The sequence below is a fragment of the Oculina patagonica genome, chromosome 2 (genome assembly GCF_052425735.1).
Source record: "Oculina patagonica isolate OP01 chromosome 2, crgOcupat, whole genome shotgun sequence".
NCBI lineage: Eukaryota > Metazoa > Cnidaria > Anthozoa > Scleractinia > Oculinidae > Oculina > Oculina patagonica.
The window spans coordinates 1,143,353-1,171,146 of record NC_135759.1 but is presented as its reverse complement, the minus strand read 5'-3'; the positions used below and the strand labels follow the sequence as shown (position 1 = coordinate 1,171,146).

The following is a 27,794-nucleotide window of genomic DNA, read 5'->3' as shown; positions in this document are numbered from 1 at the left end:
TTAGACTTAATCTTTGCAACATAAGAAGATGTTTTGCTCTATTTTTTGTTAAATCAACGCGAGAGCTGCTTCAAAACGTTTTACGACATTTTAAAACGGATTATGCCTAATAGGCTGAAAGAAAGCTCCTCAAACTCGAGCTCAGTCAACTGCTCAGATATTTTGTACTTGTATACTGACTAATCACCTTCCTTTTGCTTTTACTAAAGAAAAGCTATTGAACAAATCTTTTCTTTAAGGTTAAATCTAGTCTCAAACTGTACAAAGTTAACGACTATTCGCTTTTTTCTTACTTCAAATTCATTTCAACATAAATACACGTGCCGCTTGAGTCTAGAAAGGGCTATTGTATCAAGACTAAAAGCTTTTATGTATCCATTATTTTTTAAGAGAACCATATTTACTGACTTAATGACGTCATAACGGTGATACCAAAGTGACCTTGAAAAGGATGGCCCAGAGTGTAGCTTCTAACATCTCCATTAACGAAACAAACTGTGTGTGGCATTAATAATTACAAAGTTTCTTAGTAGCAAACAGTTGCCGCTATTAATCTAACCTGGTTTTATTTTTTGTTAATTGCAGCAAGATTTCGCTTATCTGAAAATGGACGCTAAAATACTGGTTAGTACTTCTCTTCTCTGAAGATATTAAGAACAATAATGAGAAAAAACAAATCATAAGCCTTTTTCCGAAGAGTGGCGTGAGTATCCCCGAAGCTGAAATAAAAAAAATCGTTACGATACGTTTGAAAGTAAATTAGATTGAGCCTCAAGGAATTTCCATCTTTGAAGTAGAAGTCCGTTTCAGCTGGAAACATTCCCAGGTTATCGCTGCTAATTTAATTCAATCGGTTAATTCAACTGTACTACTGTCTTGTCGAGAACTATAAGAAAACTGTAATTAATGCACGCAATGAAAATGTCACACAGATGCAGCTTTATAAGATTGATAAAAGGCGGTAGCCGGTCATTCAGGTGAAATTACGGGAGAAAGAACAAAGTAGACCTAAGAGAAGAGAAGAGAACAAAACGACTACTTGAAACTCTTCTAACTGTATTGTAAGTCTTGCAAGAGAAGAAATAGGAATGAAAGCGGAAGAATTGTTTAACAGGAGAGAAGGAATTAAGGAGCTGATATTTTTTAAGCCAATTGCAAAAGATGGGTAGTGTATAAAAAATTGCTTGTAACAGGGCCAAATTATCTTGGTAACTTTGAACGTCCCATTAAAAAAATAGCCTTATATTCACATTCATTTCAATTTCTATTTTTACCGTCTGCGGTTTAAAAGGCGTATATTATTATTATTACAATCTATATGTTTGCAGCTCTTTTTAACGATCACGACTGTTATCAGCTACCTGGGGTTAGCAACAGTCAGCGGTCTATCCATCGCTGCAGAGGAACTTGGTTCTGTAGACAGAGATGGCAACCAAACAGACTGGGCAACTTATCCGCTTAAACCACTCCCCCAAAAATCCCAGATCCCGAGAGTTTGGCCGTTATGGTGCAAGACGTACACGCAAGCACAGCTAATAATAATGCTGAACCAACTTGGAGGAGGCTACAGTCGACAGTACATGGCGTTTACTTGGGAGGAGGCGAGTAAATTCCCCAACCTTGTTACAAACGAGAGTGCGTCTCAACGTCAAATCTCCTACATTACTAATCTCCCTCTTCGCGCTCCCACCCGGCCCAGCACACTGACCTCACGCACAGCCTGTCACACAACGAACGGCGGATGTAAGGAATGCCCTGCAGGGACATTCCTGGGCTTTAACAAGATTCCGAGATACATCAACGAGGTCACGTGTGAACAAGACGAACAAAGTTTGTGCTCATCGGGAGGACAGCTCGGCAGCTGCAAGAGTGCTGTGCTGAATCAGCGGTTTCTTTACAAGACAGGAAAGTGTGATCCGCATACGGGATACGAGGAATTGAAGCCCTATACCCAGGAAATACGAGTTTGCTGTAAATGCATGATTTTCTCCATTTAAATGTTGATCGAAAAAGAAAAGTTTCCAGGCAATAAAGAATCATAAAATTGAACAAAAGCAAACTTACTGTCATTTTAGGTTATGTGACCTAACAAACCGGATTGTAGAAAAGTGGAAGAATAAAAATAGAATAATAAATCAGTAGATTACACGTCGTGTAAGACAGGTCATTTCAATAAACAGATGAAATGGTAACACGTGATAGTGGAGCTTGTGTAATGTGGCCTGATGTCAACATACAAATTCTCCTTACTGCTTTCCATACATTTCTTGTAGTATTGGTTGGGAGAATTTGATGATTTGTCATGACAATTTCCGTTTTGCTCATGACCGCCACCATGTACATGCTTGATGTTGGAATTGGTCTATTAAAGAGAAGTTGCGTGTTTTTGTTGTAAAGCTGGTTTACCATGTGACGGGATAAACCCGAAAAGATGCTTCTTGATTTCACTCGATATTTATGTTGCTTGACAGAACACCCTGTTCAAGACAGAAACAGGATAATTTGCTTGAAATCAATCGTAAGATCAGCAAACATAGCACCTCCGCCCCGACCCTATTTTCATTATGATATCATATAAAGGACAATTTTGAAAACTCCAACTCGTAGAATCCCTACCGTTTAATATCCCTACAGCCTGGAAGAGATGTGCCTTTCGGGCGAAGCCCCGCCATAAAGTCCACTACATTGAGTAACCCTCCGGGGGGGGGGGGAGGAGTTAAAAAGGCGCGTTTTCGGGCAGGCTGGGAAAAAAATCAATTTTATTTCTCCCGAAGTCGCATTTGGTTGCTATCCTATCTCTAATGACAACGAGTTTTGCTAATTAGCTAACTTTCTTTCAATGTCTACTCATTATCCTGACCGTGTAATTTGGCGTATGATATTAATAATTTTCTGAGAATTAAGGTGCAAATGGGTAAATTGGTATTAATGTATTAAAAGATTTATACAGCCAAAATCTTCATTTTCTCTATTGTATTTTAATGCATATTCCCATAGATAACTATTAAGAGAAAATATCCACGTGTTGACCTGACGTAATTTCTGTACAGGTGACACACATTACGTTTACACTTACTGTTACCATACACGATGACATAAGGCTATGAACTCTCTGTCCAAGAAATTACAAATTCAGCGAAAATATAGAAAAAAAATTAATAAAGCAAACAGCAACAACAAAAAAACAGGACCTTTAGCTCATGTAATCAACTGCCTGCAGTTTAGAACAGTCAGCGGTCTTCCCACCGCCACAGAGGAACTTGGTTCTGGGGCTGACTGGGAAACAGATGGCAACCAAACGGACTGGACGATTTCACCGCTCAAACTACTCCGCGGAAAACGCCAAGTGTGCAAGTCTTACAGCCGAGCACAGCTTGTGAGAAAGCTCAACAAACTCGGCACTAAGCTAGGAGCAAGCTCGTATGGCGGTTACAATCGACGATACATGGCGATTACCTGGAAGGAGGCAAGGAAATTCCCCAGTCTTGTAACAACTGTGGGTGCGTCACCACTGAACGCCTCCGCGATTCAGCGCAACCTCCCCTATAAACCTCCCACACGGGTGGGCACTCTGACGTCACGCACAAACTGTCACACAACGGACGGTGGTTTAATACGCATGTGTAGTGCATGCCCTGCAGTCACGTTCCTGGGTCACGACAGGATTCCGAAATACATCAACGAAGTCACTTGCGGGCAAGCCACGTGTTCGCATGGAGTGATTGGCATGTGTCAGAATGCCGTCATGCATCAGCAGTTTTTGTACAAGACAGGAAGGTGTGATCCGCGTACGGGATACGAAGAAGTATTGCCTTACACACAGTCTATAAGAGTGTGCTGTGAATGTCTGGTCTTTCCCAGTTAACTTTGAATGAAGAAAGAACTGAGTTACACAGTAAGGAAATTGTGAAATAAATTACTATTTATAAAATTATTAAAGTTTTGTTGGTTTACTAACCGTTATATACAAAAATGCAGAAAGAATATGATACAGTAAACATATATTTTATTTTGTTGCAATTGTAAAAACAATTTATTTTAATAAAACAGTGAAGTGAGAGTGGAGCTTGTGTAATGTGGTCTGATATCACAGTTACAGTATGGGGCCCAGTTCTCAGCCGGGTCCAGTTCTCGGCCACTTTGTGTTCAACGCATTTTTTCACGCCACAGTTGAATTAAAAGAAACAGTTTTTTCCTTCAAACGATAGACTGATTCTTGTGATCTTAGTATCTTGCGTTTGATCTTTCAACTCGCTATAGAAAACTCACACGTCGAGTTTATGCGAAGGTAGGTGAATTTGTTTTTTTCGAAAACTTGTTTGTTTTAATACGGCTCCTTAAAATTCATGGATGTAGTTAAATTTGTATTTTGTCCGTGAGCCCCTACCAAACGAGCTAATTTTTGGCATATAAAACTAAGAATAATTCAGCTTTCTGCTTAAGTTAACTTTTTGTTGAACCGCTGTATATTTTGGTCTTAATTTACTTCGAAATTTTTTCGTGCGACTTTTGCGTATTTGCCAGTTCTCGGCCACCCTGCTCGCTATCACAGTTTAGTGCTTTTGTTTTAATATAATTTCATCTGCTGCAGCAATAATGAAAGAAAGAAATGTTTTAAAAATAAAGTTCAATTAAATATCTAAGTTTTGAGCTGACTTTTGTCTTTTCTATTATTTCTCCAACACCTAACTCTTTCAAGACCTTTTCACTGCAAAATAAACCATCTAAATGCATTGGTCACACAACGTAGTTCTGCGGGTTTGCCAGACCCTGCACATAGGCAAGCAACAAGGCGCGTTAAAAACCTTCTTTTCCAAAGTAAAACAAAGTCTCATAAAATAATTTGGGATCGACATAACATAAATAAGTTTACAGAGTGATTTTATGACTGTAGAAATTAATTGAGCCTTTTTATACAGAATATTCCGCACAAGCTTTTTGGTGGCCGAAAACTGGGTCCGGGTGGCCGAGAACTGGGCCCACAAACGAAGCTTTTATTTTTATTATTGCTCAGGCAAATTAATTATTGACCGGTCGATAGCTTTACAACAAAAAGCTGAATAATGTAGTTAGCTCTGGGCGACATTTCAAGTTCCTGCGGGTCCTCTGAGGTAAGAAATACAAGTTTACGTCAAAAGTGGCCGAGAACTGGGCCCCATACTGTATATCAACAAAGAAATTATCCTTACTTTTCTCATACTTACATACATAAATGCTAGCTACTATAGATAATATAATTAACATGATTAAAAATATAAAAAAATTAAAACACCCTTGATTGATTAACATCGCTATAAAAAGTCCTAAAAAATAAAAACTTACAATTTAAAACGTTAAATTTCGAATGTTGCGTATAAAATCTTTGGTGCCAGCTAGGCAGCGTACGTTCTCGGGAAGTCCGTTCCATTGTTTTGCGGCGTAATAACTGAAACGGCATTCGCCCCAGCAGCCAATGCTGGCTCTGCCCTGATTCTTATGACATTATTACATACTTCTTACTTTCCTAAAATCGGCATTAAAAGTTCTTAAAATAAAGTGATAATTCACGTCGAAAGAAAATTCACTGCGAGTCAATGTTATCATCAATTTAACCTTATCTTTTTCATGCTGAAGCTGAAGGCAACTTTAATGTGACATTACTTTAAGTTTTAGACTGGGTCTCCCATGATTTCTTGTATGAACATTTAAAACCTGTGACCTTACATCCCTTACACTGCAAAGTCCATTATTAGACAATATTTCAGAATAATTTGTTTGCACTTTTTTCTCACAATTTTTTATCTACATCTTCAAACTCTGTTTTTTTAACGGTTTTATGACAAAAACATATTTTTCCAAGGAAAGTGGGGTTCGGAGTTACTTGCTGTTTGAGCAAAAAGGCCAAAACGGGCAAACTAAAAAAAAAATGTTTCCTTCTTAAGCAGCCTTTATTTACTAACCCATCTCAGTGACTATGAATTTTGCTAATAAGAGCTAACTTTCTTTCAATGTCTCATCATTCTGACAACATAATGTAGCGCATGACATTAAGCAATTTCCTGAGAAAGGTGCAAATAAGGGTAAATTGGCATTAATGTATTAAAAGTTTTACGTTTCCAAAATCTTCATTTTCTCTACCGTATTTTTTCTCTTGATTCATGTATATTTCCATACATAACTATTAAGAGAAGATATCCACATGTGGACCTGAAGTAATTTCTAATCCCCCCATTTCTGTACGGGTGATACGCATTACGTTTTCACTTACCATACACGATGACGTAAAGGCTATGTACTTTCTGTTCAAGAAATTACAAATTCAGCAAAAACATCAGGAAAACAAAACAAACAGGAACATTAGCTCAACTGTAACTTAAATGCTTTGTTATGCACATAAAGGAAATTGGTCCGGAAATCGACTTCTTTTAAATTGTTTAAAAGCAAAATGCAGTTATTAGGTTTATTTCTGGTTGACATAATCGAATAGTTAACGGCAGAAAGACAACATTGCAATTTTGTCCAATTCTGACTACACTAACACGAGACATTCAATGTAAAGAGTTTATTGAGGATGTGTCAGTTAGTCATCTGATGCAAAATGCATCCTGATAACAATCTTGAATCTAGCAAAAAACAACAGTTCGTTCTAAGAGTATTAAGTTGTGTGCTACGCCAGATACGAAAAACCACTAAAAACCACCCTTTAGAAGTGGCCAAAAATAAGTGGAAACGTATTCCTTATCTAATGCAGCAGCACGAGACCCCGAGAGAAAGGGTACTAAATAATCTAGAGCATTTTTCAATAGACTAGTTACAAAAGCTGAACAAACAACACTTTAAAGAAAAAAGAAAAGCAAGCGAAGACGAGGACTGACGACGTAGAATGACCTAAATCTCCCGCCAAAACCTATATATACCTAGACATCCCATAACAACCCGCGAACCTCTCAATCGTGCCGTCAGAATAGTAATTTCTGTCTAATTCATTCATTCAAACGTCAGAAATTACATTTTCCTTGGTTTTTCTTTATTTGTCACAGCGCAGAATGAACAGTGATGCCATTTGTCAAAATGTCGCGGACCCGACATATTAGGACGAAAGGATTCCTCTGGATTACTATGCTTTTAATGCAGTATAAATACAGGACAATTTTCTGGTTAGCACAGTCAAGGTGCAACTAGTGAAGAACAGAAGCTACACTGACTGAACTGGAGAAAAGCAAAAGATACTGAAACAGAAAGGTATTTTAAGACTTAATCTTTGCAACATAAGAAGATGTTTTGCTCTATTCTTTGTTAAATCAACGCGAGAGCTTCTTCAAAACGTTTTACGACATTTTAAAACGGATTATGCCTAATAGGCTGAAAGAAAGCTCCTCAAACTCGAGCTCAGTCAACTGCTCAGATATTTTGTACTTGTATACTGACTAATCACCTTCCTTTTGCTTTTACTAAAGAAAAGCTATTGAACAAATCTTTTCTTTAAGGTTAAATCTAGTCACAAACTGTACAAAGTTAACGGCTATTCGCTTTTTTCTTACTTCAAATTCATTTCAACATAAATACACGTGCCGCTTGAGTATAGAAAGGGCTATTGTATCAAGACTAAAATCTTTAATGTATCCATTATTTTTTAAGAGAACCATATTCACTGGCTTAATAACGTCATAACGGTGATACCAAAGTGACCTTGAAAAGGATGGCCCAGAGTGTAGCTTCTAACATCTCCATTAACGAAACAAACTGCGTGTGGCATTAATAATTACAAAGTTTCTTAATAGCAAACAGTTGCCGCTATTAATCTAACCTGGTTTTATTTTTTGTTAATTGTAGCAAGATTTCGCATATCTGAAAATGGACGCTAAAATACTGGTTAGTACTTCTCTTCTCTGAAGATATTAAGAACAATAATGAGAAAAAACAAATCGTAAGCCTTTTTCCGAAGAGTGGCGTGAGTATCCCCGAAGCTGAAATAAAAAAATCGTTACGATACGTTTGAGAGTAAATTAGATTGAGCCTCAAGGAATTTCCATCTTTGAAGTAGAAGTCCGTTTCAGCTGGAAACATTCCCAGGTTATCGCTGCTAATTTAATTCAATCGGTTAATTCAACTGTACTACTGTCTTGTCGAGAACTATAAGATAACCGTAATTAATGCACGCAATGAAAATGTCACACAGATGCAGCTCAGTATAAGATTGATAAAAGGCTGTAGCCGGTCATTCAGGTGAAATTACGGGAGAAAGAACAAAGTAGACCTAAGAGAAGAGAAGAGAACAAAAAGACTACTTGAAACTCTTCTAACTGTATTGTAAGTCTTGCAAGAGAAGAAATAGGAACGAAAGCGGAAGAATTGTTTAACAGGAGAGAAGGAATTAAGGAGCTGATATTTTTTAAGCCAATTGCAAAAGATGGGTAGTGTATAAAAAACTGCTTGTAACAGGGCCAAATTATCTTGGTAACTTTGAACGTTCCATTAAAAAAATAGCCGTATATTCACATCCATTTCAATTTCTATTTTTACCGTCTGCGGTTTAAAAGGCGTATATTATTATTATTACAATCTATATGTTTGCAGCTCTTTTTAACGATCACGACTGTTATCAGCTACCTGGGGTTAGCAACAGTCAGCGGTCTATCCATCGCTGCAGAGGATCTTGGTTCTGTAGACAGAGATGGCAACCAAACGGACTGGGCAACTTATCCGCTTAAACCACTCCCCCAAAAATCCCAGATCCCGAGAGTTTGGCCATTATGGTGCAAGACGTACACGCAAGCACAGCTAATAATAATGCTGAACCAACTTGGAGGAGGCTACAGTCGACAGTACATGGCGTTTACTTGGGAGGAGGCGAGTAAATTCCCCAACCTTGTTACAAACGAGAGTGCGTCTCAACGTCAAATCTCCTACATTACTTATCTCCCTCTTCGCGCTCCCACCCGGCCCAGCACACTGACCTCCAGCACAGCCTGTCACACATCGAACAGCGGATGTAAGGAATGCCCTGCAGGGACATTCCTGGGCTTTAACAGGATTCCGAGATACATCAACGAGGTCACGTGTGAACAAGACGAACAAAGGTTGTGCTCATCGGGAGGACAGCTCGGCAGCTGCAAGAGTGCTGTGCTGAATCAGCGGTTTCTTTACAAGACAGGAAAGTGTGATCCGCATACGGGATACGAGGAATTAAAGCCCTATACCCAGGAAATACGAGTTTGCTGTAAATGCATGATTTTCTCCATTTAAATGTTGATCGAAAAAGAAAAGTTTCCAGGCAATAAAGAATCATAAAATTGAACAAAAGCAAACTTACTGTCATTTTAGGTTATGTGACCTAACAAACCGGATTGTAGAAAAGTAGAAGAAAAACTGATAGAATAATAAATCAGTAGATTTCACGTCGTGTAAGACAGGTCATTTCAATAAACAGATGTAATGGTAACACGTGAAAGTAGAGCTTGTGTAATGTGGCCTGATGTCAACATACAAATTCTCCTTACTGCTTTCCATACATTTCTTGTAGTATTGGTTGGGAGAATTTGATGATTTGTCATGACAATTTCCTTTTTGCTCATGACCACCACCATGTACATGCTTGATGTTGGATTTGGTCTCTTAAAGAGAAGTTTGGTGTTTTTGTTTTAAAGCTGGTTTACCATGTTACGGCGGATAAAGGCGAACAAATGCTATCTGATTTCATTCGATATTTATGTTGCTTAAAAGAACACCCTTTCAAAAAAGAATCACGAATAATTTGCTTGAAATCAATCGTAAGATCAGCAATCATAGCACCTCTGCCCCGACCCTATTTTCATTAAAATGCTTGTTTTCATAAAAGGACAGTTTTTTATGTATACTCCAATTCGTAAAGTCCCTTTTCTTTAATATACCTACAGCCTGGAGAAGGTGTGCCTTTCGGGCGGAGCCTCACCGTATAGTCCACTGCATTGAGTAACCCTCCCGAGGGGGGAGGGGGGGGTAGTTGAAAAGGCGCTTCTTCGGGCATGCTGGGAAAAACATCAATTTTTTTCCTCCCGAAGTCGCCTTTGGTTGCTATCCTATCTCTATTGACAACGAGTTTCGCTAATACGATAACTTTCTTTCAATATCTACTCATTATCCTGACCGCGTAATTTGGCGTATGACATTAATAATTTTCTGAGAATTAAGGTGCAAATGGGTAAATCTTCATTTTCTCTATTGTATTTTGTATTCATGCATATTCCATAGATAACTATTAGAAAAGATATCCACATGTTGACGTGAAGTAATTTCTGTACAGGTGAAATGCATCACGTTTTCACTAACAGTGCACGATGACGTAAAGGCAATGTACATTCTGTCCAAGAAGTTATGAATTCAGCAAAAAAATAAAAAACAAACTTAAAAAAACAAACAGCAACAAAAGAAAGGGACATGTAACTTAACTGCCGTTTTATACACAAAAAGGAAATTGGTCCGGAAATCTAGTTTTTTTTAATTGTTTTAAAGCAAAATAAATTCATATAGGTTTATTTCTGGTTGGCGGAATCGAAACGTTTATGGCAAAAAGACAACATTAGTTTTCTCTATTTGTCACAGTGCAGATATTGTCCCGTGGTCACGTGCCGTGCTAGTGGACGGACGCGTCTTGCGACGCTCCGCCAAATGTCGGAGAAATAAGTCATCGTTTTCTTCGAAGCTGAATAAATGAAATGAATAAGGATAGCGAAAAGCCAAACGAATCAAAAAAGGAACGAAGTAGAAAACGACAGAGGGAAAACAGCTCCAAGACAGACGACGAGTCGACCGACGCCGCTTTCATGGAAGACCAATATGGCGGCCAGCAAGATGAAAATGGTACGATGAATGAAGACATGTACGATGAACGTCTGAATGAAATCAACCTGAAGCTCGATAAGTTGCTTTCCCTCTGCCCTCTGGTTGAGGATCTCAACGCCCAATTCGCGTCGTTAAAAGAAGAAAATGCAGAGTTGAAGAAATCGCTGCAGTGGGCTACTGACGAAGCGAAGGATTTGAGAAAGATCCAAAAAGAAATGAAAACCGAATTAGATAACATGAAAGCCCAGCTGCTCACCGTTGACCAGCAATTGCAGAAACAGACGGCACGGAACATTAAAATCGAGGCGCAGTCCAGGAGAAGCAATGTCAAATTCTTCAATGTCCAAGAAACAGAAGCAGCAGACAATTCGTATGAAACAGAAAAGGTGCTAAAACAACTCCTCATTAATGAGCTCAAAATGACAGAAGAAGTTGTTGACAAGTTACAATTTGAAAGAGTGCACCGCATACCCACTAAACGTTCCTCGAAGACGCCTAGCGACAAACCAAGACCCATTATAGCAAAGCTGAGCTTCTACAAAGATAAGACGAGTATTTTTCAACACGTAAAGAACATCGACTCTGAGCTAAAGATCGGTGTCGCAGACGACTACCCGAAGGAGATAGATGAAATGAGAAAAGCTCTGCTGCCGGTCCTGAAAAACGCCAAAAAGCAAAAGATTCCAGCCGCTTTCAACGTCGACAAACTTATTGTTAATGGACAAATATATCGCGGACCTGAAACTGAGAAGTTCCCATTTTACGCTAAAATTTTGTCTTCATAAGATTCGCTGTCCCTAGTTACTACTGATGAAGACGGCTTCCAGAATCAATCTTGCACGGTAAGGTGATACGTACTCAAGGAGTCATTTACATTTAGATTTCAGATTTTCGGCTTCCTTGCATCCTTTACTAATTCGGTTAGTAAAGTAGTTCGTAGTGCGATACTGTCCGTGTGCCGTAGGTTCTGTTTTGCATTCGTTATTTCTTTTTCCAAGTTACATAAGCTCTTCTTTTATTTGTTTGCTAGTGTATAGTTGTAAATTTATTTTGGCTTTTCGCCGTGTATTCAAGTTTAACGCTGCTGTTTATGTGTTTCGTGGTTTCCACTATTCAATTAGTCGGCAAAGTAGTTCACTACGCTAGTTTACTCACAAACTGGCACGTTTCAGTCGCTCGCGTGTGTCCGATATTTTTGTAGTTTTTAGAATTTTTGTTTGTTTGTTAATATTTATTCTAGAGGTTTCTTGGCTAATATTTAGAAATACAGTAACACTTACAAGTAAGCAACTATATTTAATCAATCTTGTAAGATACAACTATGCCTTGTTCCTATTTCTAAAGTCAAGCTGCAAGAATAGCACTATTTTTTCAAAAATCGAAATATGTTCAAATATCACAACTCGGATTACCATGAAGTCTTCCCTCAAATCGGTAAGAAAATATTACACAATCACGGGATATGACAACACCGTTTAAAGCTTCGTTTTGCTCACTCAATGCAAGAGATTTAAACCAAACAAGAAAAAGGAGACAACTTTTCAGATGGCTTCACAACTATAAATTTGATGTAATCTTTCTTCAAGAAACTTACTCTACGGAAAATATAGAAGCAGTGTGGAAATCAGAATGGGGAGGGAATTTTTTCTTCAGTCACGGGACAAATCATTCCAAAGGCGTTGCAATCCTCTTTAATCCGAAATTAGATGTTTGCATTAAAAACGCTATAGCTGATAAAAACGGAAGGTATATACTGCTAGAAGTCTCGCTGTATGATTCTACGTTTTTACTTTGCAATATTTACAGCCCAAACGACAATAACAGTCAAAAAATATTCTTTTCAAAGCTCAATGACACTCTTCGAGAATACGCTGATATGCAAATTATTCTTGGGGGTGACTTCAATTGCGCCCTAGCACCTTTAGACAAAACCGGCGGAACTTCTATTGAAAGGAAAAAAGCAGTAATTAGCGAGATCAATAATTTATGCAAAACGTACAATTTACAAGATGTATGGAGGAGTCAACACCCCAATCAGTCACAATACACGTGGCGTAACAATTCCCTAAAAGTACAATGCAGGCTGGATTACTGGCTGGTTTCAAAAGACTTGTCAAACTCTGTGAAAGATTCTACAATTGTTCATTACACATTGTCTGATCATTCTGCAATTATTCTTAATCTGCAATCAAAAGAATATATTCAACGAGGCCCCGGTTTTTGGAAAATAAACAACTCCCTGCTGGGTGATGAAAATTTCATACAGGAACTTTCTAACAAGATACCCGATTTTAAAACAAAGCACTATTATCTAGAGGACAAAGGTCTTTACTGGGACATGATAAAGATGGAAGTGAGAGGCTTCTGTGTCCAGTATACAAAACGGAAAAATAGAGAACGCAGAAATACGGAAAAAAACCTTCAAACTCAAATTGATCATTTGATGAACTTGCTGAAGACGGAGCGATCAAAAGAAAACATTTTAAAACTTTATCGTCTTAGAGCTGAACTTAATGTGCTTGCGGAGTATCGAACAAAAGGCGCAATAATAAGAAGTAGAACACGCTGGCATGAACAAGGCGAAAAAAACACTAAGTATTTTTTGAATTTAGAGAAAAGACAGCACTGCAAGACGCATATTTCAAAATTGAAAACAAACGACGATAGAGAAATCACTTCTCCGAAGGAAATTCTAGAACAAGGAAAGATGTTCTATAAAAATCTCTATACTGCAGCGCCGTGCAACAATTCGAAGTACAAACTATTCTTTGAGGATCCTAATCTTGTTAAGCTAGATGAAACTGGAAAAAGTGAGCTAGAACACCCACTTACTAACGAAGAATGCCTTCACATTTTAGAGCAGTGCGCCAAGGGCAAATGCCCTGGAAGCGACGGACTTTCAGTAGAGTTTTATCTACACTTCTGGCCGATGCTGGGTGAAGAGTTGGTACAAAGTTTAAATTACGGGTTCGAACATCAACACTTAAATATAACACAAAAGCAAGGAATTATCAAAGTTATACCAAAAAAACGTAAAGATAAATTATATCTTGAAAACTGGAGACCGCTAACACTACTTAATGTTGACTACAAAATCGCAACTAAAGCCATAGCTCATAGGATTTCAAAAGTTCTTCCCAAAATAATCAATGATGATCAGACCGGTTACGTCAAAGACCGTTATATTGGTCAAAACATTAGGCTTATTATGGATATCATGAAGGTAACTGAATTAAAAGACATCCCTCGGCTGGCTATATTCATTGATTTTAAGAAAGCCTTTGACACTGTCGACTGGAATTTTCTTCATAAAACCCTACAAGCTTTTAACTTCGGTCCATGCATTCAAAAGTGGATAAAAACCTTTTATACGGATTGCTCCAATGGCTTCATAAACAACGGATATGCGTCTGAATTTTTCAAACCTGAGAGGGGCGTTCGTCAAGGCTGTCCACTCTCGGGGATTTTATTTGTTTTATGTGCTGAAATTCTAGCTAATGCTATCAGAACTGACAAATCTATTCAAGGAATTAATGTATATAACAAAGAATTCAAGCTTTCTCAATATGCCGATGACACAACTGTCTTTGTTTCTGACTTAAAATCTGCAACAAACTTGTTCCAACTATTGTCAAACTTTCAGGAATGCTCAGGTCTAGAGATTAATAAAAGCAAAACTGAAGGATTGTGGTTAGGTGCGAACAGAAGTAATACAACGGAACCCCTCGGAATAGCTTGGCCTTCCAATTCAATACTCGCATTAGGTATTCACTTTTCATATGATGATGAAGTTGCTTACAAGAAAAACTTCGAACAAAAGCTGAACACAATGAAAAGCCTTCTCAACTTATGGTATCCTAGAAACCTCACATTATATGGCCGTATAACGATTCTAAAATCGCTCGCAATCTCTAAACTTGTATATATCACATCGGTGCTCACCTTTCCTTCGAAATTTGTCAAAATGGTAAATCAAGCAATTACCCAATTTGTGTGGAACAAGAAAGTTAAAATAAAACAAAAGACTATGATCGGCCCGAAAGAAAAAGGTGGACTGGATATGCCTGATTTCGAAATAATCAACGAAGCCCTTAAAGTTTCCTGGATAAAAAGACTTAACGACAGTAAAGAAACTTCAAGTTGGGGCCACATACCATTGAGCTACCTTAGGGATGTCGGAGGTTTGTTTCTACTTCAATGTAATTTCGACTTAAAAGCACTTAAAATTGAAATGCCACTTGCTTTTTACTCAGAAGCTCTCCTCGCCTGGGGCAAAATAAATTGTATCTCTCCTAACACCAAAGAGCAAATTTTGAATGAAGTTATTTGGAATAATCGTTTCATTAAAATTGGAGGATTTTCTGTTTATTACAAAACATGGCACGCAGCAGGAGTCATTAGAATCAAAGACATTTTCCAAAACAACGCCTTTCTATCTTTTTCTGAGTTCTGCTCTAGATTTAAAATCAAAGCTAACTTTCTTACGTATCATGGCTTATGCCACGCAATCCCTAGAGAATGGATTAATATCCTAAAAGGAAATATCCAGGCGCCATTGGATGGTAAAGATAACGATAGAATACCTTTAAATAAGCTCTCTTGCAAATCGGCAACAGAATTCCTTGTTAAAAAAAAGTTTTTAACACCTACTGCTGAAAAAAGGATGGTAAAAGCAAATTTGAATGAGAAAACAATACAACTCATTTATAGCCTTCCTTTCAAAGTCACTAAGGACACCAGACTTGCCATCTTTCAATTTAAAATTATTCATCATATTTTGCCAACAAATTCAACGCTTTTTAGAGATGCACTGAAAGAAACAGATAAATGCCATCTATGCTCTGACAGACAAACACTTACTCATCTTTTTGCTACCTGTTTGAACGTTAAAAGTTTTTGGTCTCACTATACTAATTGGTGGAATTCCAAAAACTCTGAGCCAATAACTCTTGATGAAAACATGATTATATACGGTGTTACCAATGACTTCTCTCGTCGACTTGGTTTAAACCTCTGCTTGATTATCGCAAAACATTATATTTACACAGCCTCTAGAAAAGAAGAAGAGTACTACTGGGAAGCTTTCATGGCCATCCTTACAAGCAAAATTCAAATAGAGAAGCATAAATCTAAGAAACAGATACAGCTGTAACCCTCAACATTAAATATAGTATTTAAAAAGGCCAAAAAAAAAAAAAAAAATAGTCAGCCACGCTACCTTTCCTCTGTCCTTTTTTTTCTTTGTTATTTTCTTTGTTATTTATTTATTTATCAATTTATTTTTGCATGCCCTCTGTTTAACTTAAATAATGCTTTTTTTTAAGTAAGCTATGTATTGTAATGTATTGTATTGTCATTGTTAATAAATAAACTGCTATTTTTAAAAAAAAAAAAAAAAAAAAAAAAAAAAAAAAATTGTCACAGTGCAGAATGAACAGTAATGCCATTTGTCAAAATATAGCGACCCCTGAAGGTTATGTTGAAAGGATTGTTCCGGATGACTATTCTTTTAATGCAATATAAATACAAGACAATTTTCTGGTTAGCACAGTTAAGGTGGAACTTGTGAAAAAGAGAAGCTTTGCTGACTGAACTGCACTAAAGAAGACCAAAAGATACTGAAAGGTATTTTAAAATATATTTTTTGCAATATAAAAAGATAACAGTTTTGTCCTATTCGCTGGAAAATTGAACATGAGAGCTGCTTGAAAACTTTTGCCATCGACATTTTAAAAATTGTTTTTAAAAGGTTTTTTAAGACCGATTTTTTTTTTTTTTTACAAACAGCTCGTCCTTAACGGACCGAAAAGAAAGCTACTGAAACTCGAACTCAGTCGAGTGCTGATATTTATGCTTAACTTCTTGTACATTGACTAATCACCTTTCTATTACTTTTATCAAAAAAGCAACTACTGTACAAACCTTTTTTTTTTATCTTTAACTCTGGTCTTAAGCAATACAAATTAACGGTTATTCGCTTTTTTGTTTACTTCAAATACATATAAATTCAATTTATCTGCTACAATTGCAGTATAAGTCAAGAGGGGACTAAAGTACCAAGACTAAAAGCTTCTACTTAAATTATCCATATTTTACCAATCGAACAGTTTTCATTTTTTACAGTATGGCTCGCTTTTAGATGTTGTCATTACTTCAGTGAATCAAACAATGGGAAGAGCCAAAGGAACCTCAATTTTAGAGAACCCATATATTGACATAACGATGATACCGAAGTTACCACAAGTAACCTTTATTTATTTTTCGTTTTCATTTTCTCGTTTTCATTCGCACGGTTAAAAACAAATTTGTTTTGCCAAAATTGCGAAATGACACTTGAAACACGCAAGCCAAAAGGTATTTTTACAGTAAAAAAGACTCAAGTTAATTGACCTTTTGGATAAATGGCGACTGCATTTGAACAGTACAATTATTCAAATTTGGGTGCCCTTTATGCAACATGTCTATAAAGAACAGGATGCTCTTTTGCCACATCTTCCCCAAGGTAGTATTGTTAATCACAAAGTTGCATGTAGTCAATTCCCTTAAGCTTTTAACGTCGTGATCTTGAAATTTGGGAGCGGCGGCCATACGTAAGGTTGTCAGATCATATTATGGCTCAGATTGTACCTTTCTCCACTTTTGTTAACGAAAAAAAATCGTGTGGCATACTTAATAAAATTTTCGAGTAAACAGTTGCCGCTTTGAATATTCATCTAAATAAACATTTATTTTTGTTAATTAGAGAAAGATTTCAGTTACGCGAAAATGGACGCTAAAATACTGGTAAGTACTTTTCTCTTCTCTTCTCAATAATGGGGAACAATCGCAGTCATTTGCCGAGGCAGGAAGGCCTCCGGGGGCGGAATTAATAAATCGTTGCAATTAGTTTTAGAGAAATCGAGATTAAGGGTCAAGAATTTACTACTCCAGGACTATATCTTTGAAGTACACCTGGATACACGTCCTAGTTATCGATGCTTAAGTTTACTTAATCGGTCAATCCATTTGCTCTACTGTTTTGTCGAGGACTTTAAGAGCATGGTAATTAATTGTAGCTTCCATATATAAGCTGTTCCTTACAATGTCAAAGTCCAAGAAAGGATGCACAAAACGTGCAAAGGCACATTTAAAAACTGTTTGTCCATACACTGCAAAAACTAAAACTAAAACTCCACAAGTTCGCACGTGCGATTCCCTAGGGGATATTACGTGTCATAGAACGAACCCGGATGTAACGCAACGTACGGTAACGCAACGGTAACCACATTAATGCGTTTTAAAATAACAATGAAAATGCCACTCCGATGTAACTTATATATTTTTAAAGGCCGTTAACTAGTCATTCAGGCGAAATTAGGGCGGAAAGAAGGAAGTAGACCGAATAAGAATCCGGAAGACGATGAAACTACTTGAAACTCTCCAACTTTATTGTAGGAGATGAATAACTAATGAAAAAAAGGATTGTTAAACAGGAGATGAATACTGGATATGCTCCCCATTTATTTCATTTTGCAGCTCTCCTTAACGATCCTGCTTGCTATCAGCCGCCTGCGGCTTACAACAGTCAGCGGTCTTCCCAGCGCCACAGAGGAACTTGGTTCTTTAAAAAAAGATGATAACCCGACGGACTGGACCGTTTCTCCGCCTAAGCTTACCCACCAGAAAACCCAGAGCCCGAGACATTGGCCACTGCGATGCAAGACTTACACCCAAAAACAACTAAAAAGAATGCTAAATAAACTAGGAGCAAAGTCTTATGGCGGCTACAATGGACGGTACATGGCGTTTTCTTGGGAGGAGGTGCGTAAATTCCCTAACCTTGTTTCAACTAACAGTCTGTGGCATCAAGAAGTCTCCCCGATTCCTCATCTGCCCCTTCATGCTCCCAAACAGCCGACCAGTCTGACGTCACCTGAAAACTGCCAGACAGCGGACGGTGGACTTATGCGCATGTGTAGTGAATGCCCTACAGTCACGACACTTGGTGAAGATAAAGTTCCGCCCTACATCAACGAGGTCACATGCGGAAAATTGTCGTGCTCGGGGAAAGAGTCAGTCCGTTTGTGTAAAAATGCCATCATGCTTCAGCAGATTTATTACAAGACAGAACAGTGTGATTCGCATACGGGATACGAGGAATTGAAGCCTTATACCCAGGAAATACGAGTGTGCTGTAAATGCATGGTGATCCCGTGAGTCTACTAACGTTTATAGAAAAGCAGAAGGAAAACTGATGGAATAAGTAGAGTTCATGCCATGTAAAACGAGTCACTTTAATAAACGGGTAAAATGGCAACAGTCGTGAGAATGAAGCTTGTGTAATGTGGCCTGAAGTCAAGATAAAAATTCTCTTTATTGGTCTCCATATCTTTCTTATTTTTAAAAGAAGGGAGAATTTGATGTTGTATTTTAAATCCTTTAATCTCTTTAACCCCAGGCCTGTCTATTATGACTTTTCAATATTTTCCAAAGATGTGGGCTTCTGGATTACTACTTTACTGTTTTGAAACGTTTAAACAAAAATTCAAAAAGCCGGCTAGACCTCTCAAAGCCAAAATTGTTTGCTATCCTAGCACTAATGCAATGACTTTCGAATTCTCAAGTAGCTTTTTTACAGTTAATGCCATACTTGACATCCAGACCGGATGGTTTGGAGTATGACATCAAACATGGGACCCTGCTTGTCTTGCAATTTCCTGTACAAATGGGTTAATTTATAATGATGTATTAAAGAAATTTATGCGGCAAAATTCTTCCAATATTTTCTCTACAAAATTTACCTTATTCGTGCACCTTCTGATAGATAACGAATTTTTGCTAATGGGCTAATAAGAAATTGGAAAACTTCGGGCTTTCAGTGATTGCTCCATTAAAATCTGTAAGTATTTTAAGGGCATGTTCAAGTGAGGACCAGGCAGGGGGTGATGCATCTCAAATCACAAATTTCGTTCAAACTTGGCACAAATGTTGGGCATGATGAGTTATTAATTGTGACAAAACATAAAGTTAAAATATTTTATTTCCTCCAATTTATGGGACCCCTTGCAAAAATGGCCATTTTTCACTCATTTATGCATCTTTAATTAGCTGACTTTGATTGACCAGTTCGACAACATAAAAAGCCTTCTGAAAAAAAAAATTCACTAAATCATATTTTATGGTTATTAGACTCAAAATACTATAATTGATCATCAAGTTTTCACCTATCGATTACCATCAAGATGACTTCAAGACTATGTACTTTCTGTCCAATAAATTAAAAATTCAGCAAAAATTAAAAAAAAAAAAACAACAACAAGAAAACAGGAACATTAACTGCATACAAAGGAAATTTGACCGGAAATTACAGTCATATAGCATTATTTCTGGTAAAGAGGATCGAATAGATAATGGCAAAAAGGAAACTGTAATATTGCCCATTTCTTTGTTGATCTTTTACTTGTCTGTAAAATTTTTTGTCTTTCACGACACAAATATTTAGAAAAATAGAAAATGACGCGCTTGTTTGCAATAGAAAGTTTGTTAGAATTCGAAAATTTATGCATGGATAGTAGAAGCGAACCTGTGCCGAGTTTCATGCAAACGGGAACTATAAGCTCGAGTTTACATATGAAATACTATTGCCTGATTCTGTCAAACTGACTCGAGTGTTTGTTTCAAGTTATGTAAACAAGAAATGGCCTTTTTCTATTAATTTTATATAATAAGGCCAGTAAAATGGACAAACACGTCATATCAGAGATTACATGTCCTTTTGCCAAACGACCACACGACCAATGAAAGTGCGTTTTATGTAATTACATGTTCATAACTGTAGAAAGAACAGTCAGATGCCATTTGTCGAAATGGCCCCTGGAGATTATGTTGAGAGTAATCTTCCGGGCGGATGACTATGCTTTTAATGCAGTATAAATACAGGACAATTTTCTGGTTAGTACAGTCAAGGTGGAACTTGTGAAGGACAGAAGCTTCACTGACTGAACTGCACTGAAGAAGACCAAACGATATTGAAACTGAAAGGTATTTTTAAGCTTTATCTTATAGACAACGGTTTACTGAAAAACTTCAGTAGAAGTATATATTAAAACTAAAGTTGTCCGACGTTTAACTTAAGTTGTTACATCGAAACGTAGGACAGCTTTAGTTTTAATATTAATCTTATAGCCCTCAGTTTTGTTCTATGCTTTGGAAAATCAACACGAGAGCTTCTTTGAAAACGTTTTCAGCGCCATTTTAAAACAGCTCGTGCCTAACCGTACGAAAAGACAGCTACCCAAACTCGAACTCATTTGGATGCTGAGATATTTTAGTCCATGTCTACAAATTCTAACCAGGCATCTTTCAATTGCTTTTACTAAAGAAAAGCAATTATACAAACCTTTTGTATCGTGATTCTGAACTCAAATTATATAACTGATATTCGCTTTTTGCTTACTTCAGTTCTATGCAATTTATGTGAAGCGTAACTAACTTGATCACGAAGTGACATGTTGCCAATTCCCTTTGAGCGTTATCCTGAAAAAACGGGAGAGGTCGTACTTTGTTAGGTTGTCGCATTCTGACCCAACTGCGTTAGTCAATTGCTTTCGAATGTCACCTTGAAAACGGTTAATGATTGCTCAGACTGAAGCTTGTAGATTATTATTCCTGACCAATAAAGTTCGCAAAAGAAGCTTCTAGTGCCTCCCTTAATGAAAAAACTGAGCGTGGCTTAACTAATTATAAAGTATCTTAGCAAACAGTTGCTGCTTTGAAAATTAATCTTAATCAAGCTTCCTTTTGTTTTTTGCAGCAAGATTTCACTTACTTGAAAATGGACGCTAAAATACTGGTAAGTACTTTTCTCTTCTCTGCAGACGTTAACAAAACTAATGGGTAAAAAAAAAGCACTTAGTCATTTTCCGGGGCAGGAGTACCTCCGGAAGAAAATAAACATATCGTTACAATTAGTTTTAGAGTTAATGAAATTATGGCTTAACCCTTAATATGCTGAAATTACTCCAAAAACACGTTTTTTAACCGTTAATTAAATTTTCTTAGCTCTACGGTCTTAAATTTATCTAAACTTTGCTAGAAATGCACTTTCTGACACTGCAGTAAATTTTTGATGAAATTTCCATGTAAAAATGTACAATATTTTATTTTGGCGCATGCGCATAAGCCAAAATTTGGACCTTTTTTTGCGGAACCGTTCTGATTTTTTTCCTTGCTCCTTTCCTTTTCGTTTTTCTCTGCTTTCTTATTCTCTCTATCTTTTACTCTGTGCACCCCTTCTACTGGCCTGAAAATTTTTGATCTTAATCAATGGAAATCCCTGGAAAGGAGACCATGATCAAGTGCGGGTATATTGGCCTGTTTTAGCACCAATTTTACAACAAAACCTGATGACGGTTTTTTCGATTAGCTCTGTCGGAATGCAGTCAATATTCGAGATGGACACTCCTGTGGAAAGATCTATCCAAACTCTATAATGAGCACATCACAAAAATCTGCTGACGTGTAAATTGGTGACGTCATAAGTGGTGGAATGGCCATTCCTCCAAATCCTGGAAAAATCCGGGTTTAGCATATCAAGGGTTAAGAAATTACTACTGCAGGACTATATCTTTGAAGTGGAAATCCGTTTCAACCGGAGTTAGCCAGTAAAGCATGCCCTTGTTATGGATGCTAATTTACTCTTGTCAGTCTTCCGGCTTTGTCAACAGCACGGTGATTAGCTACTGCATACTAAGAAAACAATGAAAATGTCACACAGATGTAGCTTTGTAAGACTGATGTAGCTTAATAACTGTCGTTAACTCTTCATTCAGGCAAAATTAGAGCGAAAAGAAGAAAGTACAGACCTAAAAAGAGTCAAGATAGAAACTTATTTATTTATCCACGGAATCACATTCATCAATTGATGGTCTTCCAGAGATCCGTGCTCTAATATAATTACAAAATTGAATTTTAAGGAACTACTTATAACTCTCCTAACTATATTGTAGGAGATGAAAAAATAAGAAAAGAATTAATGACAGGAGATGAATGCTGAAAATGCTCTTAAATTTAAAGCCAATAACCGATGTCAAAATATTGGCAGTAATGTCTGCATATTAAACAATGAACAGCTTATTTCGACTCGAGATTCTCTTCGTAACCTTGAAAGTTCTAATGACAAAAATACCTTGAATCCACTTTATTTTCATGTTTGCAGCTCTCCTTAACGATCATGACTGTGATTAGCTGCCTGCGCGTTACAAAAGTCAGCAGTTTTGTCACTCCCGGAGGGAAAGTTGGTCATTTGGGAAAAGATGGCAATCAAACGGCCTGGGCAGTTTATCCGCTTAAACCGCACCCCCAAAAAAAACAGATCCCGAGAGCTTGGCCATTTTGGTGCAAGTCTTACACGCAAGCACAGCTAATAACAAAGCTGAATATTCTCGGAGCGCCGCATTATGGCTACAATCCGCTGTACATGGCGTTTACTTGGGAGGAGGCACGTAAATTCCCCAACCTTGTTTCAACTACCAGCTGGTGGCCACAAGAAGTCTCCCCAATTCGCAATCTCCCGCTTCGTGCTCCCTCACAGCCGAAGAGTCTGATGTCAAGCGAAAACTGCCAGACAGCGGACGGTAGTTACAAGCGCATATGCAGTGAATGCCCTACAGTCACGTCCCTGGGTGATCTTAAGATTCCCTCCTTCATCAACGAGGTCACATGCGGCCAACTGTCATGCTCGGGGAAAGAGTCCACCCGTACTTGTAAAACTGGTATCATGCGTCAGCAGTTTTATTACAAGACGGGACGGTGTGATTCTGCAGGATACGAAGAATTGGAGCCTTATACCCAGGAAATACGAGTGTGCTGTAAATGCATGGTGTGGTAGTGAGCTTACATGACACACGATCGAAAAAACTAATGAAAAAACTAATGATTACAGAAAAATAGATTACATGTTTTGTCAAACTGAATCAATTAATAAACAAGTAAAGGCGTAATGTATTTGAGAGTGATTGGGTAAAGTTATCTTATGCCAACAAACCTTTCTTACTAGTATTAGTTGGGAGAATCGAATTTGATGATGCATTAAGCCTTTAAGCCCTTTCTGGTCTCCTAGTAGGGGAATTGATTTTACAATATTAGTATTCGCTGATCAGTTTGTTAGCTAGAACTGACCGATGTTCCAAATGCATATTTGTTTCCTGTGTTAAATTTTCGAAAATTTAAGGTGGCTCTGAGCCCGTGTACAATTTTTTTAAAAAACTTTGCCAAAAGTTGTATCTTAACATGCTGATCATTATTCCATCATAAAAATGGGGTCACCGAGCACGTTTTTGAGTTATAAACAGATCCTACTGTTGCTATGGTAAGCAGTGGCGTAATGAAAATGGCCACAACTTCTTCAGTAATAATTGGACATTCGTTGGATATTATAATTGCTGCAGCAACTGATAAATATTTGTAGTACTGACCCATCAAAGTATAAGAGCTCGAAAGTGCTGGAAAACTTTATGAGCCTCCTTAATTAACAATATATCCATTTTCCCGGACCTCCGATCCAGAGATTCGCGAGTTTTATTCGGTATGCATGTGTAGAGAACCACATATCTATATCTTATGTAGCCGGAAATGCAGTAAGTGAACACATGTTCTCGATTTCATTTTCACACGTTCTTTGCACTGTTATAAACAAATTTGTTTTGCCACAATTGAGAAAATGACACTGCGCACACACAGGCTGAAACACCTTTTTTTAGTCAGAAAGACTCAAGTAAATAAAGAAAAAAGCGCTCTTCGGGTCAAAGCTCCTCGAAGGTAATATTCTTAATCACGAAGTGGCAGGTAGTCAATTCCATTTGAAAGTTATCCTGAAAATTGGAAGCGGCCATGCTTTGTTGGGTTGTCATATTCTGGCTTGGATTGTAGCTTTTAACACCTCCGTTAACGAAAAGACGGCGTAACTAATAAGGTTTCGTAATTCGCAAACAGTTGCCGCGCTGAATATTAATCTAAATGAAGTTTTATTTTTAGCTTTAATTGCAGAAAGATTTCAGTTACCTGAAATGGACGCAAAAATACTGGTAAGTCTCTTTCTCTTCTCAATGGATGAAAAACAAAATATTTTCTGGGGCCTTATTAAATAATGTTACCGTAATCCAAATAATTATTAAAGTCAATGACATTAAGCCTCAGAAAAGGACTTTGATATCAATTTCTTAAGTTAAATCCGTTTCAAGTGGAATTTGCCAATAAACATCGCTCATCAGCGTTTATAATCCATTGGACTTCGAGAATTAAAAGAGTTAATGGCAGCAAGTACCTTCCGATATAAACGTGAAAATGCCACACCTGTGAACATTAAAGCCTGATTTTCACTAGCGACGCAAGCACAAGTGCAAGCATAAGCGCAAACACGCAAAAAGGACAAATTTTGACCCTTGTCCTTGTGCTTATCGCAAGCACAAGCACAAGCATCAAAATGCAATGCGCTTGTGCTTTTGCTTGCTTCGAAGCCGTATTCAAGGTGAAATAAGAGCTGTTATCCTTGCGCTTGTGCTTGCGTCGCTAGTGAAAACCAGGCTTAAATGCAGTCAACTAGTCCCACAAGCGAAAGCAAAAGAAGAAAGAGGAATGGACAGTAATGAACAGGCAAGATTTAAAAAAATGCATATAGCGACACAAAATAGTCCTTTGCACAATTAAATTTAACAAGGATGCGAGGAATTTCGGGCAGAATTTGCCTCGCACGCACCTTAAATGATACTATTTTGTAAATGGATTACTTTGTAATTTTTGATCATTTTATTTTTGTAATTTAATTTGTAATTTCTTTATAATTTTTTTCTTTTGCAGCTTGCTTTGACGATCACGACTGTTATCAGCTGCCTGCAGTTTACAGCAGTCAACGGTCTTCCCACCGTCCCAGAGGAGTTTGGTTCTCTAGAAAAAGATGACAACCAAACGGACTGGTCGATTTTTCCACTCAAAGTAGGCCGCGGAAAAGGACACAGAAAGAAGCCATGGTGCAAGCCTTACCCCCAAGCTCAGATAATACAAATGTTAGGCTATAGGCCAGGAGCACAGTCTTATGGCGGCTACAGTGCCCAATATATGGCGTTTACTTGGGAAGAAGCACGTAAATTCCCCAACCTTGTTACAAACGCGAGCGCGTCGCCACATAAAGCCTTCTACCTTCCTAATCTCCCATCTCGCCCTCCCACGCGGCCGAGCATACTAAAGTCACGCACTCTCTGTCACATAACGGAAGGCGGATGCCTTGAATGCCCTGCAGTCACGGACCTGGGACCCAACAAGATTCCGAGATACATTAACGAAGTCACGTGTGAAGAAGGCTTGTGCTCATCGCGAGAACAGTACGGCACGTGTAAGAGTGCTGTGCTGAATCAGCTGTTTTTATACAAGACAGGAAAGTGTGATCCGCATACGGGATACGAGCAATTGTTTCCTTATACTCAGGAAATACGAGTGTGTTGTAAATGCCTGATTTTCTCCATTTCTCCATGAAAAAAGAAAAAGCTCTGAGTCAATAAAGAAATCATAACATTGAACAAAAAACAGATTTACTATTATTTTAAGCCATACGCCTCTTTCCAAAATGGCCAAAAAAAAAAACAGTATTCTTTTGTCTTCATGTTAATTGGCCTTCATGGCCTCGTTTTAATCCAAAAATTCTTTTGACCTCTGCAGATGCGATCGAGGCCACGAAGGCCAATTAACATGAAAACAAAAGAAAATGTATTTTCCGCCATATAAAACAATTGCTGGTTTTCACTGTCACGCCAGTAACGAATCAAGGATATTACAGGTTGTAGAAAATTACTAGATAGTCAACGTGTCCAAGTCTAAGGTCTGTACGGTATTCCGTACTTGAGTTATAACCGTCAAAATGCTCCACACAAATTTAGAGAGCACAGTATAGAGAAGCCATGTTGGAGTCCGTGTGAAAGGGCTCCAAGATGGCCGTCGGAAATCAACGAAAACATCTGGTATATTTTACTTCTGCTTTAAAAAGCAGTCAGTTTACCTTCATGAACACGTAAACATTCACATAAACACTTCTCGTAAAACCTCAATTGTTTAGATTGTTAAAAATAACAGGATAAGGCATTTTTGTTAAGCGTACGTGATAGCCATTAACCCTATTCAGACCGGGCTTTTTTGGACCTTCTCAGACCGTGGGGGGGCTTCGGAAGCCCCCCCTATGTAACTTCCAGAATATTTAAGCAATCTTCATGAAACTTATAGGATGTATTGTATGTCCGAAACTCTTTCTTTTGGTATACGTCACGTGGGATGGTGACGTCACATCACGTGACAATTACATCATGATGTCAAAACAGCCGCCTTCTTGGATCCGCCATCTTGGATTTCAAAATTTTTCCAAAATGCCAGAAAACCACCCAAAATCACTGCAAAGTACTTAAAATAAATAAAAATGTGCTTTAAACCCGTAAAACTGTAAAAATAATTCCATTTAAGTTGATTTTTATTAACAGAAACACGCAAAATTACAAATTTGGGAAAACATGCCTGTCAAAATGCCGTTGCCATGGTGATGTCAAGTTCCTGACACATCATCCAACCCTACCAAATTGTTGCCAGATAAATTTTAGGAAAACTCAGAAAGTTTGGCAGCGTTTGGTTAAACCTTAAAAAAGTTATAAAAGTTCAAAGTCAGCGCGGGCCTCAAAAGCCCACCCCCCCCCCCCCCCCCCCCGGTCTGAATAGGGTTAAGGCCATTTTGATGTCGTGTGGTGCGAAACTCCGAAATTCATATATCTTATGGACGGCGGACGCAATCGAGCTGAAATCCTTCAATAACATATATATTTTGGACATCTATTAGGCAGTGAAGGTTAAAAAGTCAGGGGTCTCGCGATTTTGAATTTTAGAATTTTGATGACGTCATGTGTAAACCAAGAATATGGTCTACATTCATCGCGTATAGCACTAATTTGGAGAATTTGATGAATTTTCTTTATAGGCCCTGA

The 27,794-nt window shown here is 37.8% G+C and overlaps 8 protein-coding genes across 8 annotated transcripts in view; 6 read left to right on the top strand and 2 right to left on the bottom strand.

Moving 5' to 3' along the window:
- The window catches only part of LOC144642517 (uncharacterized), a 109,390-nt gene that overhangs the window by 19,228 nt on the left and 62,368 nt on the right, over positions 1–27,794 (bottom strand). The window lies entirely within an intron of this gene.
- Positions 1–27,794, bottom strand: part of LOC144641685 (putative skeletal organic matrix protein 8) — a 37,716-nt gene that overhangs the window by 9,354 nt on the left and 568 nt on the right. The gene's annotated exons all lie outside the window — the stretch shown is intronic.
- On the top strand, positions 607–1,997 carry LOC144640473 (putative skeletal organic matrix protein 8). The gene is made up of 2 exons (XM_078499594.1): positions 607–624; positions 1,329–1,997. Exons 1-2 carry the CDS (start codon positions 607–609, stop codon positions 1,995–1,997), a joined length of 687 nt encoding a protein of 228 aa, XP_078355720.1.
- Positions 3,104–4,055, top strand: LOC144640457 (putative skeletal organic matrix protein 8). Its single transcript, XM_078499590.1, has one exon. It carries the CDS (start codon positions 3,104–3,106, stop codon positions 3,863–3,865), a length of 762 nt encoding a protein of 253 aa, XP_078355716.1. The 3' UTR covers positions 3,866–4,055.
- LOC144641684 (putative skeletal organic matrix protein 8) lies at positions 7,817–9,386 on the top strand. The gene is made up of 2 exons (XM_078500716.1): positions 7,817–7,851; positions 8,557–9,386. The coding sequence occupies exons 1-2, from the start codon at positions 7,834–7,836 to the stop codon at positions 9,223–9,225; spliced, it is 687 nt and encodes a 228-aa protein (XP_078356842.1). The 5' UTR covers positions 7,817–7,833; the 3' UTR covers positions 9,226–9,386.
- Positions 16,368–19,076, top strand: LOC144641683 (putative skeletal organic matrix protein 8). The gene is made up of 3 exons (XM_078500715.1): positions 16,368–16,425; positions 17,543–17,583; positions 18,316–19,076. The coding sequence occupies exons 2-3, from the start codon at positions 17,566–17,568 to the stop codon at positions 18,994–18,996; spliced, it is 699 nt and encodes a 232-aa protein (XP_078356841.1). The 5' UTR covers positions 16,368–16,425; positions 17,543–17,565; the 3' UTR covers positions 18,997–19,076.
- Positions 20,764–23,668, top strand: LOC144640431 (putative skeletal organic matrix protein 8). The gene is made up of 3 exons (XM_078499586.1): positions 20,764–20,820; positions 21,593–21,631; positions 22,997–23,668. Exons 2-3 carry the CDS (start codon positions 21,614–21,616, stop codon positions 23,666–23,668), a joined length of 690 nt encoding a protein of 229 aa, XP_078355712.1. The 5' UTR covers positions 20,764–20,820; positions 21,593–21,613.
- Positions 24,846–26,307, top strand: LOC144640424 (putative skeletal organic matrix protein 8). The gene is made up of 2 exons (XM_078499579.1): positions 24,846–24,863; positions 25,636–26,307. The coding sequence occupies exons 1-2, from the start codon at positions 24,846–24,848 to the stop codon at positions 26,305–26,307; spliced, it is 690 nt and encodes a 229-aa protein (XP_078355705.1).

Bases quoted from the DNA above. Each gene is read 5' to 3' on its own strand.
- LOC144640457 (XM_078499590.1), top strand. From the start codon at position 3,104: ATGAACTCTCTGTCCAAGAAATTACAAATTCAGCGAAAATATAGAAAA.